The following is a 20,470-nucleotide window of genomic DNA, read 5'->3' on the forward strand; positions in this document are numbered from 1 at the left end:
GTTTCGTTGATTGTATCTTTTGGAGGGATGTATATTGAGCAAAGTGTTATAGTTCTATGTAGAGTCACTGTAACTGCAATTGCTTGCAAGTTTGTGTTTATATTTATTTGTCTTTGAGGGACTTCATTCTTCACAAGTATTGATGTGCCTCCAGAAGCTCTGTCCGTATCTTTATTTATGTAGTTGTAAGATGTGTAGTGTTTTATGTTGATGGTATTATTTTCTTTCAGAAAGGTCTCCTGTAGACAGACAAGTGCTGGGCTCATATTTGTTATTAATAATGTGAGTTCATTTTGGTTTGCTTTTATCCCTCTGATATTCCATTGTAATATTTTGTTCATCATTTGTAATTGTGTTCAATTTCCATCGTCTCCAATCCCTCAAATCTATTTTCTGTCGGAGTCCCTGTTCGAGATATAGATCGGGATCTTTCTTTTCCTGTTTTTGTTTGTTTTGTTTTTTTGTCTGGGGGGATTTTTGATTCTTTTCTGGCTTGTGATGTGTTTGATGGTTGTTTGGTTGTTTTTGTAGAAATGGTTTGTGGTTTTGTTTCTTTTTGTGGTTCAGTAGTGTCTTTACTTAATATTATCCTTGGATTGGTTGCAGACATTACACTATTCATTTTCCTCATTTCTTCTAATAGTTCTTTCATTTCCTTTATTAGTTTGCTGAGGACATCAATTTTCTTGTCAGTTGTATCCGTTACATGTATATGACCATTTTGATTGTTGATTGGATTAGTTTTTTTTGTTGCATCTGCATATGTTTTAGTTTCGATGATTTTCCTGGCCTCTGGGTAGGATATATTCTTTATATGTTTTAGTTTGGTCACTTCTTTTTCTCTTTTCCATATTTCGCAATATCTAGAGCCAGCGCCATGATTTCCCAGGCAGTTGGCACACTTGAAATCTTTTCTGCAGTCAATGTGTGGGCCACTTTCTCCACATCTTCCACACACTGGTAATCGTGTGCACTGATCTTGATGGTGTCCAAACTTCTGGCACTTGAAGCATTGGAGGGGGTTTGGAATATAAATTTCTACATTTATTTTCATATATCCGACTTTCACTTCTTTGGGTATGGTGAGGGAATCGAAAGTTAGTATATATGTATTGGTATTGATTTTCTCACTGTTTTTTTTAATTTGAACTCTGCGAACATCTAACACATTCTGTTTCTGTAAGTTTGTCCTGATTTCCTCCAAGGGACAAAGTGCAAGTTCGTGGCTTTTCACTACTCCTTTGCAGGTATTTAGGGTTGGATGTCTGTAGCATTTGACTTTGATGTTTTCAAATAATTTTAGTTTCAATATTTCTTTAGTTTGTTCTTCGTTATGGGTTTCTATTAGTAGGCTGCCGTTAAATTGTTTTTTAATAGACTTTGGTTTTAGAGTTTTAAGATTTTTTTCAATTTTAAAAGGTGATAGTTTGCTCAAAGGAGTTTCCTCCATTTATTCTATTACTACGAATGTTGAGTTCCTTGGTTTTATCGTCTCTTCGTCAGAGCTACTGATGTCAGAGACATCAGAGTGGGTTCTCTTTGGGTGGTTGGGTGGTTTTTGGGAGGAATAAGCCATATATTTTGTTTTCTTTTTTCATCATCTTTGTTCCCCACCCACCTCGGAGTCCTATTTGGGAAGAGCCTGGGGGGAAACCCATTCGCCCAGCCTCTACAGGGATACAATGATGATATAACCGACTTTGGTGGTATCATAATGATTATCTGTTCTCTCTTGATATTGCTATGGGATCTGTAGCAATCCTGAGGGGTTTACAGCCTCGTCATCGATATTCACACCTAATCGATTGACCCTCAGCCACCGCTTTCCATCATATATTAGGGAGTAGGGTTATTTGTGGGAGAGGGGGGATGTGTTGTATTAGTAGTGAGTTTTTGGAATGGGCAATATATGGTGGGGCTTGGCGTGACTGGCCGATTGGTCGGATCGGGCCTTTCCGACCGCCCGTCCAATCGAAGTAAGGGCCAAAGTAATGTGTTGCGGTGCCTAAACTTCTATGTATCCTGGTTTAGGTTCGCTCAATCACCAGGATCACATCCTAAGACTTTATGGGTAGCAACCCACGGCTAACTGGTTGCCCCATTGAGGGATTTTTACCCTCTGCAGGGGGGCAGTCGGTTTGTTCTCATGCCCTACCGACAGGGCAAAAAAATAAATAAATAGATAATTTAATAGAATATATTTGTTTTCTTTTTCTTTCTTTTTTTGTTGTTTCTTTTCCTTTTTAGAATCTGTTTCTATTTAACCCATAGTTGGGACCCTAACAGGTACTACCACTCCGGGTCAGGGTAAACCTGGGAGCAATGGCAATTAAGAGGTGGCGCCACACTCCCCAAGCCCGTAAGCCGGACCTCACCAACGGATGTAGTTTAAGGTCATATCCAGGACCGGGAGTAAGGTAGGAAAAAATAAAATAAAAAGGGGGGGGGGGAAATAGGCTGTTGTTTTTGTTTTTGGTTTTGCAGAACATAAAGTTTTACAAAAAAGATCAGAAAACAAAAAAACGTCAATGTAGGTGCATTTCGTCTCAGGAAGCCACAGGGCAGCCTGATCTGGTAGCACCAGCTTTTTTATTAAATTGTTTGATGAAAGTGCAAAATAGTTACAAAACACCCCCCCCCCTCTCCATGTTAAGAATGGTTTTCTAAATAGCATTATTATTTCAGCACGGTAACACAAGTGCATAATTACCTTAATTTATCTCATTATTTTTATCGCCTCTCATAAGAATTGAACCTTCAATTGCAGACTTAATGTTTACCAACCTTATTAACTGCTATGCCATGGGTCCATGTGGGCAATTCTCATATGCATTTTGTGAGCTTTAAACTTAATCTTAGTGGTGATCTAACTTATTTATAATTATGAACACATAGTCACGTGGCAAAGCGGCTAAAAGCGTTGTTTAATAATCAGTTCTAGATGACAAGTCTTCTGGGGCTTGGAAATTCCTTACCACAGGTGATACTAAAACATACTAGTTAATTAACACTTCGGTACTTTTGCAGTTGACGGATCTGGTTAAAATAATAGCATTATTATGTAGAAACCCTGAAAGAGAGAAACAGACCAAATACCAAGGTCTCATGTACGATATAAAAAAAACTGGAATCTTAGAGAGATATCAATCATACCAGTTATCATAGGTGCTATAGGGCTTATGAAGAAGAACCTGAAGTTCTACCTCACTAATATTTCTGGTGAACCAAGTGCAAAAGAGATCCAGACAATTGCACTTAAGGGAACAGCGAGGATGCTAAAAAGAGCTCTCGGTTGGTTTCAATAAAAAGCAGGGGAATGTTGGCAGCTGATTTGGCTGCCCCATACCCAGCATTACAATCTTCAAAGGAAGAAAAATAAAAAAATAAAAAACATGGGGAGGAAACTAACTACTTTGTATGTTCGTTAACAAGTTAATTAACAAAAGATAATAGAAAAATCAAATTTCACTGGAACATCCGATCTAAAAAGGGTGCTAGTGCACTTGTTGATCTATTGTGCTATTTTTAAATAGTATTTTCATGTTTAATTAAGGTGTTATGATATCTGTTTGTATTAAATTGTAAGGTTAACGTACAGAATAGGTACAAAACACCCTTCCCACCTTAAGAATGGCTTTCTGAATAATAAATGTTATTATTTCAGCATGGATCAATAAGTGCACTAGTACCCTAAAAAGAAAAGCATGGTGCGTAAACTACAGAAGTACCAACACTTTCGATCATAGCTGACGAAACGAGAACAATCTACCTCGGTGGATTAAATAAAGCGTTCAGCACGAAATTCTGTCCAAGTTCAGATTTCGACTAGAAGGATCCAGAGTTTGAAAAGATGCCCCCATAAAAGGTTGGAGGTTATATTGGTCGAAACGTTATCAATATAACGAAGATGAGAATAGTATCCTGAATAATAGTATATTGAATTATTTCTGCACTTTACGGGCCGTACTGAAATAATAACGTTATTATGGAGAAACCCATTCTTAACATAAGGATAGGAGGGAAGCTTTGTTAACTATTCTGTACTTTCACCTAACAATTTAATGGATTAAATTCAACTTCTGTCCGCCTTTGTTTACATTCTTCGTCAGCTGATCGCTGTGGCTGTGCTTGCTTCACGATAAATGCCCTGAAAAATTCACTTCTGATTAATGTTTGCCAATTTGATACTTCTACACTTTATCGCCGAAAATGGAGACGTCATTTTTCTTTCGGGCACCTGTCGTCAAAATCAGAGGGAGAAATCGGTATTTTAAACTGACCGAAGCATGAAATAATTTTTTTAAATTGACTATTTAATGATTACATCCAGTAAGAACTAATTACTACATGCCCCAGAGTAGTATAAACACCCTCAACCTCTCCATGTTAAGAATGGCGGGTTTGTATTACTGTACTGTACACATAGATTCGAAAAAGTTGTTAAAAAACAAATATATAACAAATAAATGTTATCAAAGGCAAGATAAGTTACTTTTCTACCAAACTGGATATATTTTTCGTGTTTTTATTCAATTTAACATATTTATTCAGCTCGAAAACCATACAGTGTTTACCGATGTATTGGAACATTCAAGATGGTGTCTTATTCTCTCTTTAACACGGTAAGTGTGGGAAAAGATGTTATAAATAAAAAACCGGATAAAATACTGTTAAAAACTCGCTCAATATATGTTACCGTGACATATGTTGACATATATTCGGCGAGTTTTTCATAGTATTTTGTATAGTTTTTTATTTATAACACCTTTTTCCATACTTACGGTGTTAAAGAGGGTGTGAGACGCCATCTTGAATTTTCGAATACATTGGTAAACACTGTATGGTTTTCGAGCTGATTAAATATGTTAAATTGAATAAAAACACGAAAAATATATCCAGTTAGGTAGAAAAGTAACTTATCTTGCCTTTGATAACATTTATTTGTTATATATTTGTTTTTTGACAACTTTTTCGAATCTATGTGTACACTCAATACAAACCCAGTTTAATGTTTTTATTTATTTCATGCTTCGATCATAGTTTAAAATACTGATTTCTCCCTCTGATTTTGACGACAGGTGCTCGAAAAAAAATGGCGTCTCCATTTTCGGCGATAAACTGTAAAAGTACCCGCAGTTTAAAAATATGCAAACGAACTTGTTTTTTGTTTTGTTTGTTGTTGTTTTTTTTTTTCAGAATATGTATTTTAAAACTGGTAAATATCAATCAGAAGGGACTTTTCCAGGACATTCATCGCGGACGAAGAATGTAAACAAAGGCGGACGAACTCGATTTTAACCATTTAACCAATAAAAATTGCCGTAAAAAATGAATTTAACTTAAAAATCCGATCTAGAACGGGTCATAAACTGCAGAAGCACCTCAGTTATAAATCGTCATGAAAAAATTCCGAAACGTAGTTGTTAGATTTTTTTAGATCCTGTTATGTTGCACAATTTTGTTTGTTTGTTTGTTTGTTGTAACAGCTGGTTCAAACGAGCTTTTTGTTGTTGATGGTGGTGGTGGTGGTGGTGGTGTGAATCGGTGATGGCTAAATTTCCAAATATCGAGGAAGTAAAAAGTATTTAAAAATGATTTTTTTTTCTTTTCATTACACTAAACAATATGGAACAGTGTAGTTTAATAGAAAGAAGAAAATAAGTGATTTTGTCCAGAATTCAACATAATTTACAAATAAAAATGCAGAAAAAAATCTTTATAATGTCCGTACGTACCGGTCACCGGACGGACGAAAATGTCATATTCCAAAAATCACGTAAATTGATCAAATACTTATTTAAAAAAATAATAAATAAATAAAATTTTATCAGTAAGCGAGAGTTTGTTTGGTACATATGCACTTGTTACCAGGCTAAAATAATAGCGTTATTATTTAGAAAGCCATTATTAACATGGGGAGAAGAGGGTTTTGTAATTATTCTGCACTCTTTCACCTAACAATTTAATAAAAACAGATATTGTAAAACTTGAATTTAAATTGAAAATATTATTATTAAAAATAGCATAAGTGCATGCATGGAGCAGTGGAGCACCGTTTGTTATGATCCGCCATGTTGCTTTAAATAAAGGAAGACAGCTCAATTCGAACTACCGAGATCAAAATCAGTATGGAATGGATACGATTTACTATTAAGAAGCGTAAAAAATTATTTTCTATGTAAAAAAAAAAAAAAAACCGACTCGATCAATTTACGTAATTTTTGGAATATGAAATTTTCGTTCTATGACAGGTATGTAAATATAAAGATTTTTCTGTATTTTTTTTTTTTTTAGTTTGAATTATGGACAATAACCCCAAAAGTTTAAAGATACTTTTTTTTTTTTTTTTTTTTTTTTTTAACTTACCCTCCGATCGAAGTCTCCAGAGGCAAATCCGAGAACTGGAGTTGTCTATCATCTTGATGGTCTCTCCTTTTCAGGTGACTAGGATCCGAACTATCGTTCGGGGTTTCCTCGCCAATGCTTGTCCCATCCCTGTAATGGTGAGACGTGTGTGCTGGATCATCCATATCAGATTCGATAAAAACGGTAGTCATTGAAGACATATCCTCCTCTTCGTCCTTGTCGCCATCTCCTACTTCATCACCAACCGAGGCCACATAACCGAGAAAAAACGATTCTTCGTCCTCCTCGCCATCGAAATCAGTCGTCCCGCAATCGTGATTATTATTACTCTTTTCCGCTTCCATAGTTAGTTATTTACACATCGGTACCACCGTTAATTAAAAGACGTACAGTAATGCCTGATATACAATCTCTCTCTCTCTCTCGGCGATGATACTACCTGGTTGTTATGCGTTATAAGTGAAATCCTTTGGCAACACCAAAATAAACGTCATTCACTTTTTCTTCTCTCCTTTCACAGAAAACTGATCAACAAGGGAGATAACTCCGGCGGATAAACTGCTCTAGCCTAAACTATTAAAGATAAACACTTTCTCATTCGCACGTTTCTATCCAATCAAAAGACTTGTTACAAAAGTTAATTCCGTTTAAAGTTTCAGTTTTTACCGGAAGTAAAAAATACAAACCGGATAGATGTAATTGTAGACCTGCGCAAAATAAATTAAATTAAGTAATCGTTTTTCAAGATTTAGTAATTCATGGAACTCCGCTCCCATCTGAAACCATTTAGTTTTATTATTAAAAAACAAAAAGAGACCATTTATACTTTACATTATTAACTGGTTTCATTTTTTTTTTTAAGCTGTTACCGGAAATGGAAAATCCACATTTTGTTCGAAGCGGGAAATCCAAATGTGATATCATCCTCTTTCTGAAGTTCTACTCTTTCGATAATTAACCCCTCCCTTCTTAAAAAAAAAAAAAAAAATGAAGCGTTGATGTTTCACTTTTTCTTAAAATCGAAAAATGTCTCATCCAAGAAAGTTATTTATTGGTATGGTAAGTACTGACACCAATAACTTAATAACCAAAAAAGGTTAAACATTTTAATATGAAATTGCTTAAAGGTTTGTAACTCCAATCGAAACAAATTTTTTATTGTCATTAAAATGAATAAAATATGTTAAAACTAGCAAGAAACACATTACCATATGTTTCTTCGGGATCCTTGATAAACTAAACGAGGTTATCAATTAATGTCCTTAAATAAAGAAATAAAAATAAATTCAGGAAACGAAGGCACTCGATAAGGAACATGGAATCTTTGAGTTTATATAAAATAACATTTATTTACGTGATAGAAGTATTAAAATAAAGTGTTACAACATGAGTTTTTTCTTGTGTTTAATAACAGTGGTTTGAAATACGAATATTTAAAAGGAGGTTTGAGTTTTCTCTGGATGTGGTGAATTTTCACGATAGGTATTGGTTCATCTGTGGTCCGCGTAAAACCATGATGGGTGTTTTAATGTCTTACAAAGACGGAGCTTCTCGAATACGTGCTGCACTTTTTCTTTTTTCTTTTACAAAGGAGTAACCACTTATTAAGGCCCAGAGGCTACTCAAGGGTTAATGAGTGAACAGCGCTCAAGGAGAACATGTCATAGTAATCGTTAGTGGTGGAAATTAGATTACTTAAGCAGACGGTGTATCGAATTCAACTTCAATCGTCACCAACACTCACAATAGTAACACAATAACCTTGTGACTATAAACGACACAGTCCCTTCCTCTCACTCAAGTTTTTTATGCAGTTTTTCACCCTGTCTCATTTGCATGTGTGCCTTCTGTTTTCTCGTGATCTCGCGATTTCGCAGTTTATAAAACACCAGGTGCCATCTTTTTTTCTCTTTTCCCATCCAACACTTCCCTGCAGCAAATCCACCCCTCGTCCGTCACACCACCGCTCGCACGCACATCCACACAATGCACAAATACATGGACGCTTGCTACTCTGGTGAATATTACAGATGGTTCATCAAAAAGTTGTTTACGTTAGACAAATTGTAGTCAGCTGGAAAATAGGCAAACGGAAGAGAGTTTCACAGGTGTGCAGTTCTAAGAAAGAAGCTTTGTTCATGGAATCTACATTTAGGTTTAAGGTTTAAGAGTGGGGGAAATTATTGACAGTGGTTTCAGCTAGACAGGTGTTTTTCGTGAAAGTTTGGCGAGGGAAGACCATAGATTGGAGCTCAGATGAGCACTTATCATGAAAATAATGATAAAGCAGAGACAGGCTCGAAACATCTTTCCTATGGGAAAGAGGTTGCAGGGAAGAGAAAAAGGCATCCCCCACTTGGCTACAAAGTCTATTAGTAACTCTGTCAAGGCAGGATAAGGTCTTTCTAGCAGCTCCTGCCCAGATGTGACAGCAGTACTCCATTCTTGGACGTACCTGACTTTTATATAGATAGAGAATTGCATCAGCAGTGAGATATTTAATGGAGCAGTAGAAGGATCCTACCATTTTTCCAGCAACCTCGGCAACAGAATGCATTAAAAGTAACCAGCCACCTCATTCCCCATTGTACCATGTGCTCAAGATCAGAGGAGAGAGAACTTGATCATTTACGGCCTTGGATGCATTGCCATGTAGTGTTCTCAGCATAAATGTCTATGAATGATCTTAGGATGTGATTTGGGAGATCATTGATGTAGATCAGGAAGAGATTAGAGCTCAAGATGGACCCTTGAGGCAATAATACTGTGAGCTTTTGATTTCTACTCATCAACCATTACTCTCATGAACCTATCAGAAAGAAATGATTTAATAACTGAAAAGACATTTCCAGCTTTACCATAGCTGGAGATCTTGTGAAGTAGGCCATTATGCCATACCCTATCAAAGGCTTTGATATATCAAGAGCAATTGCCCTAGAAAGGAAGCCTCCATTGAGAGATTCGCTAATCCTATGAGATATAACCGTAAGCACATCTACTATAGATCTACAGAATGGAAACTATATTTTAGGTTATTTTTGCTGAAGTGGTTGACTACTTCTCTATTTAACACAGATTCCAGCAACTTACTCATGACGCATAGGAGACTTATTAATCTGTACTGAGAGAGAGATGATCAATCACCTGAATTCTTAAATACCTAATACGGCATACTGATGAAGTTTTCCAAGGTGTTGTGAAGCAATTCTCCTTAAGACAACGCTTAAACAGCTTCATAAGTATTGGAGCTTTTCTGGTTGAAGCTTTTTCAACGCTATTATTAGAATGCCGTTAGGGCCAGTTGCTTTACTGGAGCCAAGATTTTTGATTAACTTGGCAACATCACACACAGATATTTGTATATTGCATAGTGTTTTCTGATACAGGAGGAAATACAAGGGTTTTACGGCCTTGTTCACGTAAGGTAGAATTAGTTGCAAATTTATTGGCAAAGAGTTTGGCTTTGTCTGATGCTGATGAGATTAATTCAGGTCCATTGATGATCGTTGGGATAGAGCGCACACTTTTGTTCAGGACTCTGTTTGCTATTTGCCAGAACTAGTGGGAATCAAGCCGCTGCTCAGCTACTTTGGGCATAATGGACTGAGCATACAACTCTCTTGAGTTCTTTATTACTCTTTTACTGTGGTTCCTGGCAATCCTGAAAGCGGCTTTAGTCTCAGTACATCTATTACGTTGGAAGCAATAGAAAAAGTGATTTCTATGCGCAATGGCAGCAGCACATTCTGGAGAGAACCACAGTTGGCTGTTAGGTTTTTGCTGGAATTTTTTTGAGGATATGAAACAGTCTATACCTACAATTAACCATTCTGTCAGGTCTGATACTATAGAGGACACATCCTTTTTAAACATGGAACGCAGAGATAGATCTGATATAAATGTGTGGAAGTTATCCCAGTCAGCCATAGAGTATCGATATACTGTACGATGAAGAGGTACACCTGGGGACATTACATTTCATTTTTATCTTAACTAATACGACAGAGTGGTCGGATGATCCTAAAGGTGAATGAACGGAACATGAACATAGATCAGGGGAAGTTGAGAGAAAAAGGTCTAGAAGGCTTGCATACTGACCTGTAGTATCGGGCACACGGGTGGGATCGCGAACAATCTGAGTGAGGTCTTAAGCAATGGCAAAATCATGACAGAACCTCCCCTTATCATCTGTCTTGTTTGAGTGAGTTAACCATTCCACATTGTGAACATTGAAGTCTCCACATATGTAAATGTTAGCCGAAGGATGAACAGACAGGATGTGGTCAATTTCCTCAGATATGCTCTTAAAAATAGTAACTCCACTGTTGTGGGGGTGATAGAGGATAAATATAAATGCAGTGGTGTGGGCAAGTGCAACTCGGAAGCACATATAGGGTAAATCTGGTGATGTCCCTACCACATGGAAAGCCATCTTTAATGCAGGCATATTCCATGCCCATGGCGATCTTGGGGGATTAGATTTGGATGTTGAGAATTTGGAGAGACACTCCTTTGATTTTGCCGAATAAATGTTTTTATAGTGCTCGCCTGCTGCTTTGGGACTGATCACAGTATTCAAGCGCAAGGGAGCATAACATAGCTCCTTTTCTTTTATGTATGTGTGTGGTCGCATCACGTCATGTTCCTACGTGTTTTTAATAATGTATAAGTGTTTCAAAACAGTGATTGCTGTGAAATGTTCCTGCCTATCATTTATTCTGGTTAGACATAGCAGGTCACTACACCCCTCTTCCCTCATTCTAACTGCCTTTTTCTTTTTTTTTTACAAAGGAGTCACCACTTATCAAGGCTTGGAGGTCACTTGAGGATAAGGGCTAATGAGTGTATGTTAATCATTGGGAGAATAGCATAGTAATCATTAGTAGTGGAAATTTAATATAATTTGATTATTTAAGTGGATTGTACAAGAACTTGTTTACATTAGACTTAAATACAACAATATTGTAGTTGTCTGGAAAGAAGGCCAATGGAACAGAGTTCCACAGGTGGACAGTTCTAGGAAAGAAGCCTTGTTTATGGAATCGACAGATAGGAAAATTACGGCTAATCGTTTTAGCTATATGAGTGTTTTTTATGAAGAGGGGATCATAGATTGGAGCCAGAAGAGTACTTACCATGAAAATAATGATAGAGCAGAGACAGGCTACATCTCTTCTGTGGGAAAGAGGCTGCAGAGAAGAGAAAAGGGCATCATCTACTCGATTATGAAATTGATTTTGGGCACGAACGTGAAACCTGTAAGTTATAATGCGGGCCCGCTATCTACTGGGCCATGATTGCGTTGAAATAATGTCTTGTTTTTTCTGTTTAAAGCAAATAATGACGTGTTATTAAAATGAGGTCAATCCATTACATTATTTTAATCTCTCTCTCTCTCTCTCTCTCTCTCTCTCTCTCTCTCTCTCTCTCTCTCTCTCTCTGCTGATACAATGATTTAATCTCTCTCTCAGTCTGTCTGTCTGTCTGTCTGTCTGTCTCTCTCTCTCTCTCTCTCTAAATGTGTTTAGAGAGAAAGAAAGAGAAAGGGATGGAGAGGGAGTGAGAAGCAAATAACTTTGTTGAGGCTCAGTAATGGCTTTATTGAATGTAAAACTCTGGCCTCCTGGATCGGTTGTCGCCATATTGGATACTGACTTACTTGCATGTTCATATAAGTCTATAGAATTGTATTCTGGAATCAGGGATCAGTTTCATCTAAGCCAATCAGAATAGCAAGAATGTTGTAAGGGAGAAGTTATTTTTTGAATCGACGAATGGGAATTTAACGGTTGGGTTATTAGTTTATGAATCAGTTAAGAAGGGTGTAACCACAATATCCATACCATGTGTACAAATTCCTGCTGTGTTTATGAGGATCCATAGGAAAACTTCAGCAATAGGGGGAAAATTGGGACTACTTCCTCTGTAGGTTTGTGCAATAGTGCTGGTGTAGCTCCTCAAATGGAATCTAGGGTTTTATTTGAACACCTGGATGTGTAGAAAACTCTTTATAAAGTTACATAAGATACTGGCTAATAGGCTAGACATGAGAAATTTGTATGTGGCATCTGTTGTTGTAAACCTACAGTATTTTTGTCCAGAGGGTAAAAACTGTGACGTTTTTATTATATATAGGGATAAAATTAATTTGGCTCAAAAAGTTAGCACAACAGATATTTTAAAATCTATATAAATAAAACAGTAAATGTATGTATGTGTGTGTGTCTGTTAAATATTTAACCAATAAACTCTTAAACTAATAGTCACCTAACACTGAAATTAACAAGAAATCGTAATCATAAGGATCGTTTATAACAAGTAAAATTGTTTGAATGGATGAATAACGTGTACAGAAATATGTCGACAAGTTGAAATCCAAACTGTTCATTTCAACTTCACGATATATTTCTATTACTTTTGTACGTACGCAAATTCATTCATAGCTTGAAGTAGTTTAATTTTAAACCTTTCTTATTTATCTGTCAAAAGTTCAAATGGTAGGAAATGCTGCTGTAGTGCTGAATGTTTTGGTTTCAATTCTAGGTGATGGCACCCAAGTAATTTTTTTTTTTACGTCTGAAACTAGGATTATATATTAGGTGCAATATAATATTCAATAGAGAATTGGCGCTGAAATAATAACTACAAAATCTTCATGAAATAAAATATATTTATGCATATTTTATGAGGCCAAGCAATCCTGTTAATAACATATTTGATTTTGGTTTATTCTCATGATATTTGAAAGTAATTTTAGAACTGTTGAATAATTTCTGGTTCAAATTAAAAAATTTTAATTGTAAAATAATTCCTAAACGAAAGAAAAATATAAATGTTCACATGCTTGTCTGGTTGTATAACAAAAAGAATTTTTATCAAATGTTTGGATTGTCCATCCATTTTTTTTTTTCTTTTGATTTGTTCTTAAATATATTTTTATTTGCAAATCATGTAGGTTCCCACAGAAGAGACGTTATCAGCCTGTCTTTGCTTTATCTTTATTTTCATGGCCAGTGCTTGTATGAGCTTCAATCTATGGTCCCCTCTTGCCAAACTTTCACGAAAAACACTCGTCTAGCTGAAACCACTATCAATAATCCCCCCTCTTTATCTGTGCCTAAATCTAAACATAGATTCCATGAACAAAGCTTCTTTCTTAGAACTGCACGTCTGTGGAACTCTCTTCTGTTTGCCTACTTTCTAACTGACTACAATATAGTTGTCTTCAAGTTCAACATAAACAAATTCTTGATGAACCGTCCCCTTAAATAATCCAATTCACCCAATTTCCATTAGTAATGATTATTACACTCATTAACCCTTATCCTCGAGTAGCCTCTGGGGTTTGATAAGTAAAAACAAAAAAACTATTGTTATTTATTTATTCATACTTATATTTATTAAGTTACTCAAAATAAAAATCTAAAATTTCAAAATTGTCCTAACTTTTGAACAACCCTAATCAACTTTTCACAAATCAGTTTATTACAAACAAACATATTTATATTTTTCTTGTTTTTTCTTCTTTAGGTTTATTGTTTTTTTTTTAATCAATTAAAATATAAAGAGTGTACCCTCTCAATAGATTACATATGTCATCACCAACCAAGCTTCTACATTGCCTACTGTCCAACTGAACACTAAGCAGATGTAATCCGTGCATGGAGGTTAGTGCACTTGGTCATATCCCATGAGGAACTCTTTTCAATCTTAAAACACTTTCTAATGAGGGAGTACCTTGACTCTACCGTTTCTTAAACCCTAACCCTAACCCTAACCCTAACCCTAACCCTAACCCTAACCTTGACTCTACCGTTTCTTAATTCTTTAACAACAAGTTGATCTATTTGGCATTAAAATGACACAATTTCATATTTTCATCTTGTTTTATTCTTCTATACTAAGCTCCATGAAAATTTATTCCTATGTCCTATAGCACATTATCACTTTGCTAATCAAACACGCAGCAACACACATCCATCACACCAAAAAATTATTTATTCTGCATACAAAAAAACAATGGACAAAAAAAATGTCACAATTATCTATGGAAATCTCTTCTTTTAAAACGTATATTTCTTCACTAACCAAATATCCATAATAATCCAGCCAGGAGGATTTTTTTTCACTCGACTCTAAAGTCATCAGAATATCGGCCATTTTTTACTGATGAAGAGCTGAAACGTACTGTGCAGTTCAAGGAGTTTCATCCTCCCGAACTTCTGCTTCCTGACTTTAGGGTGAAGTAAGCTTATTGCTTATAGTCTGAGACGCTCAGACTGAGGAATGCTGATAGGGCTGCCCAGGCAATTTTTAAATGGCCAGAGTGTTCCTTCTGAAGGGGCGCTGGGTTGACTTTCCCCATATCTTCCTGCAGTGAGAAGGAAGGGAGTAACAATCCATAAAATAAAGTAAATTCAAATTAGGGAAAAAATGACTCCATTTTAATCACTCCATTTGATCTCCCCCCCCCCATGACTCTATCCGTGACCATCATCATAGATGGCCTGTCAGCTGAAAAATGACGTCATTGCCATAGGTCCGAGCAAGCGAGATAAGTGGAACACAGACTGTCGATAATGAGTAGACATTTTTTACAGAAAGCGTTAGAAAACTTCAAAATTGGATTAAAAAAGATAAACATGATACTCTGTACTGAAACTCATCCAATATTAATAATAAAAATATTAATAATAAAAAACGAATTGAAAGGGAGAAAAGTTGTTAAAAAGTTTAAAAAGAAAAGGAATACGATTTGATTTGTATGAAACTGAAGTTTATTCAATAGAAATAAATAAAAATGAACAATAAATATTTTTTGAATAAAAAAACAATATTTTAAAAATCAAAACTGAAAAACAAACGATAAATTATTTTAACTGAAATACGAACAATAAATTAGTTTAACTGAAAAACGAACAATAAATTGGTTTGACTGAATAACAAACAATAAATTAGTTTAACTGAATAACGAACAATTAGTTTAACTGAATAACAAACACTAAGTTAAAAATTAAATTCAAACAAATGTTAGTATAAACAAAGTTACTAAGGCAGAAATATTTCATTCATTGAATATTAAAACTTTTCAAAAATCTGTTGTAGAATTTAATCAAAAGTTTGAATTTTTCTTTTTCTGATATTTTTTTTTACTAATATTGTCATTCTCTTTGCGACAAAAATTGTTTATAAGGGAATTCGATGAACTCCATATCAGCATTTTTTCAATAGTGTGACCCTCATCACAAGTGTCAACATGAAATAATCGACTTTGATCAGCCAAAATATTTAAAGTTATGTACATGGCTAATTTTCTCTGATGAATCGAATGTAAAAAAGAATTGCATTTTGTAAGTTTGTTTATAACTATATAATTATATAAGACAAAATTATTAGTTATATCATTTGGGTATAGCAGAGAACCTCTGTTAATACCCTGAAAGTAGCTGTTTAATTCAGCTATTTCTTCAACAGCCTCTCTCCCGGATATTAAATTTTTGCAGCTATTGCATTTCAGTTTTTTGGAAACTACATGACAGCAATAAACTGCTAAGTATAATATAACAGGAAGTACTTCCTTGCATTGATTAACATCATCTTCTGTTACATCTATATTAAATTTATAAACATGTAACTCTTGCTCCCTTGTCATTTCATCCCAGTTAGTTTCTTTTAAATTTTTCAATTCAATAGTTCGATTATTAATTGGTAAGCTCAATTTTAAAACTGACAACATTCTGAGTTTTTTTTTTCACATTCATACACCTGACGTATCGATATATTTATACTGATCTCCACTAAGTTGTCGATACTGGCCAAACCTTGCCTCAAGGTTATCTGTCTGAAACTTTCCTGGTAATATATACACCATGTTCAGTACATTTATACAATATTTAGTCAATTCTAAAATTGCGTAAGTAGTATGGTGCAAAGCAGCATATGTTTGCTTTGTTAACTTACCAGTTCTTCCAGGAATGCTATTCCAAGTTTCTAACCAGTCACAGAACACATTTAGGAAACTATAATTATCACTATTTAATGTAAATGGATTAGCATATTTATTACGAAGTCGACAACCTTTATATGGTGTTTTCACATTCAGCATTGTCCACCAAATATAAAATATTTGAATGTATTCTGCGATTTCTGCATAATTTGGCAAGCATTCCTGTTTTCCTAAGGTTAGCAAACCTTGAATAGTATATTCGTTGAAAATTTGCAAAACCAAATTAACATTTTGCCTTTCAAAAGTAGTCAGAGAAAGAGCTTTTGAAGTCAACTTATAGCAATATTTCACAAGTGATTGAGATTCTAGGGCATAAAGTTTATGTAAACTAGAAAATGGAGCACTTTCGATGTTATCTAATTCATGATTTCCATTATAACAAAACTTTGGAACGTCATGCATTTACGTTCATCTTTTTGGCCAAACGAATTGTTTCTAATGCATTTTAATATATGCACTGAGTCGAATAAGAAGAAAAAAAGGCTAGACGTTCTAACTGGATGAGGATATGCAATTGAAAGCTTTGATGGGCTACAAAAGAAAGACAGCTTTTTTATTTATTGCATTATTATCTGCTATAACAGATAATACATTAAACCCTATATCTTCTAAGCCATAAGGGTCTCCTCAGGAAAATTAAATCATACGGTATCACTGGTAGAATACTTAACATAATTAAATCCTTCTTAGATAAGAGAAAAATCCAGGTTGTCCTCGACGGTCGTACATCTAAACAGTGTGATATAAATGCGGGAGTGCCTCAGGGGTCTATCCTTGGACCTCTATTGTTCCTAATATTCATAAATGACCTCCCTGACAAAACTGCCTCTGAGATGGGTATATATGCTGATCACACCACACTCTATAACAGGCATGACAGGAAAACAAATGGACACATAACTAAAGAAATGGCAGAAGCACTAGAGAATGACCTCCAATCTGTAGTGCAGTGGGGACAAAAATGGATGGTCACATTCAATGCTGCCAAGACTAAACTGGTTTCCTTCAATAATTACAAGAAACCTTCTCTGCCACCAATAGCAATGGCCAGTGACTCTTTATCTGATAGTACATCTTTCAAACTGCTTGGCCTAACATTCACAGGAAACATGAGTTGGAACAATTATATTGAAAACATTGCCAGGGCTGCTGCGAAAAAGGTAGGCTCTCTCTACCGTGCTAGAAAACTACTGACACCTGAAAGTATCCTGTACCTCTATAAGGCCACTATTCGCCCATGTATGGAATATTGTTGTCACATTTGGGCCGGTGCATCTGCTACTAGTCTCTCGCTCCTAGACAAGGTTAAAAAAAGAGTCGCCAATCTGATAGGCCCTGAACTGGCATCTAAGCTTCAGCCTCTGTCCCATCGACGAAACGTTGCATCACTCTGCCTGTTCTACAAGTATTTTCATGGTGAATGCTCTGACGAACTGCAGACACTTGTGCCCCCACAACGTAGACACCCTTGACAAACCCTACAGGCAGCTAAATCCCACCCCCACACAGTAGAGATCCCTAGATGTAAAAGATCTTTCTACTCCAGTAGTTTCTTCCCCAGAACCGCTAGACTTTGGAATTCCATTCCAGGTTCCTGCTTCCCTAACTGTACTGACATGCAGAAGTTCAAGTGCAACGTGAACCGACATCTTGCTGCCCAAATCCCAACATAGTACCCCAGTGGTTGCTGCCCCTGATAGTAGCCCCCTACACCAAAGTGGCAATGTGCCTTGTTTGGGGTGAAATTTTAATAAAAAAAAAAAATTTTTTTAAAAGCCAATTATTATACGTTTAATTATGTCAAATAAGTTCTCAGCTAGAAGACATTTAATTGGCATAACAGGCACAACATCCTTATATTGTGAGAATACACTGCTAAGCATAAAAGCAAATGCACTTGTGGCAGGTTCATTGCTGTTGTTAGCTAAGCCAACAATATTACCACCTTTATAATCAAGATAAGGTTTGAGATGTATTTCATCAACAAGTAAAGATACTGTGATGTCATTCTGCATTAGTAACTTTAACTTACTTTTAATATACATGAGAAAATTGTTATCGTGTTGTTCAATGACAGGATTCATAAAAGTTGATAAGGTTAATCTTCGAATGATTGAATAGCATCGTAAAATTACATTTTTAGTGTCTCTTAACAGTCTGTACCCTCTAGGGGAGTAGTTATATAATAAGGAAGAAAACACCATCATTTCACTCGAATAATTAACCTTATTCATTGTCATTATTTTAATTTGTTCATATATGGACTTAATGGCATTAAAATATTTAAATGATTCATCTTGTACTAATAGCAAAAATGATAAGATTAATTTTAATAAAGAACTTATATTAGAAGTTTTCATTTCCTGTTCTTCGATGTCCATTTTTTTCATGTTTTCCATCAAAATCTGCAAAGTATTTTCCTCTGTTACATGTTTAGGAATTCTATACTCCCCTATAGCACTCATTTCCACATCACTACAGAATACTCTAACAGCCAAGTCCGGTTCAATCACCATAGACATTTTTATTTTTGGCCATAGGCATCTCTTTATATGGCATATAATGATGGTATTGTCTTGCCTAATAGAAGTCCAATAATTTTTATCTATAAACCTTAATTTTTTTTCTAAATCATCAATATTGTGGAAAGTTTTACGTTTCCGTAACTCTAACTCGTCAGCAACACTTTCACATAATGCATGCTTAAGAGCAGAATTTTCTAAACGCATTTTCTTTGCGTTAGAAGACTCTCTAAAAGTGGTTGATGACGATAAATAGGAGGGACAGTTTGGTAATATTCGAGGAATAGCATCATCCTTAAGATAGGGATTTTTTAATTTAACACTAATTGTCTTTCCAGTCCTTTCATCAAATGCTAATGCCTCTCGCTGTATGTCTTCAGGTCGAAAATGAAGTTCACATACCTAAAGAAATAATTTAATAGAAAATCGTACCATGTTTGACTTAATACAAAAAAAAAAGAAAATTACATGACAAAAAACGATAAAATAAAAAAATAAGGTAAATGTGCAAAATTAGTCCACCATCGAAAAATCCTTTTAAATTACCACTTTTATAGGTTTTCGTGGGTGCCGAAAATGAAAATAATGTTTAAAATTACGGCAAACTAGTAGTTTCCAAGATATAAAGAGATGTTAGTTAAAAAAAGGGGGTGGGATAATTTAACCTAAAACGACCACCCACTTTATGGCCAATTTTTTTTTTTTTACATGGGCAACGAGTAGTTTTTTTTTAAATTACATTTTCGCCTCAAACAAGGCGAAGTGCCTCTTTGATGTAGGAATGAACACAACTAAACGTAAAATGAGCACCTACAGTTGACCCCCTCACCCCAACAAAAATTCTGTTTATACTTTTTGAAAGAGGTTTCTCATTTTACGTCAAACTGTATTCATTGTACGTTGACTTCCAACCCCCAACATAAAGGTGGCCATACTCGTTTTTCTTTGCTTTTATTTATCAGAATTTGGGGGGAATTTTTGACAACCCCCAACACAAAACTGCGAATAACATATACAAAACTCGTAATTTCTCCGTTTAAAGTGGGTTGTTTATTTTCTTTATAGAATATATTTCCAAAATAAATTATTAAAATTGCTTAAAAAATAATAGAAATATTATTTTTTTATTGCCAGCATTTTGTAAACACTTTTTTTTAAATAAAAAGTAATATTTCTATTATTTTTTTAAACAATTTTAATAGTTTATTTTGGAAATATATATTCTCCAAAATTCTGACACCTACAGGGCCACGACATTTACCACAAATAACTATTAATACGCTTTTGGGATAACAAAAACGGTCATAAACTTTTAAAAAAAAGTTTAATCTATTTCACGCTGATATAAATATTGCACAGTAAAATAGTTGAACTAAAAAGGTAAATGATTTTTCTTATTTAGAATTATTTAAACAAGGCATTCTGTTTTTATGATATCGCTTTTATTAAATTGTTAGGTGAAAGTACTTAATATTTTCACCATACTCCCCATTTTAAATAAGTTTCTAAATAATAATTTATTATTTCAGCACATAAATTACATGTAAAATTCATTTTTTATATACATACTTTCATT

General features: G+C 35.0%; 1 protein-coding gene across 1 annotated transcript in view; it reads right to left on the reverse strand.

Annotated features, from left to right (window-relative positions):
* Positions 1-6,998, reverse strand: part of LOC145291564 (uncharacterized) — a 130,912-nt gene extending 123,914 nt beyond the window's left edge. The window contains exon 1 of the mRNA XM_080137630.1: positions 6,367-6,998. Within this exon, the coding sequence (XP_079993756.1) occupies positions 6,367-6,710 (344 nt within the window). The 5' untranslated portion in view covers positions 6,711-6,998. The remainder of the gene's footprint in view (positions 1-6,366) is intronic.
* Positions 6,999-20,470: the final 13,472 nt, after the last annotated feature.

Source organism: Euprymna scolopes, chromosome 12, assembly GCF_053919585.1.
Source record: "Euprymna scolopes isolate OS-2025 chromosome 12, ASM5391958v1, whole genome shotgun sequence".
In the NCBI taxonomy this organism is placed as follows: domain Eukaryota; kingdom Metazoa; phylum Mollusca; class Cephalopoda; order Sepiida; family Sepiolidae; genus Euprymna; species Euprymna scolopes.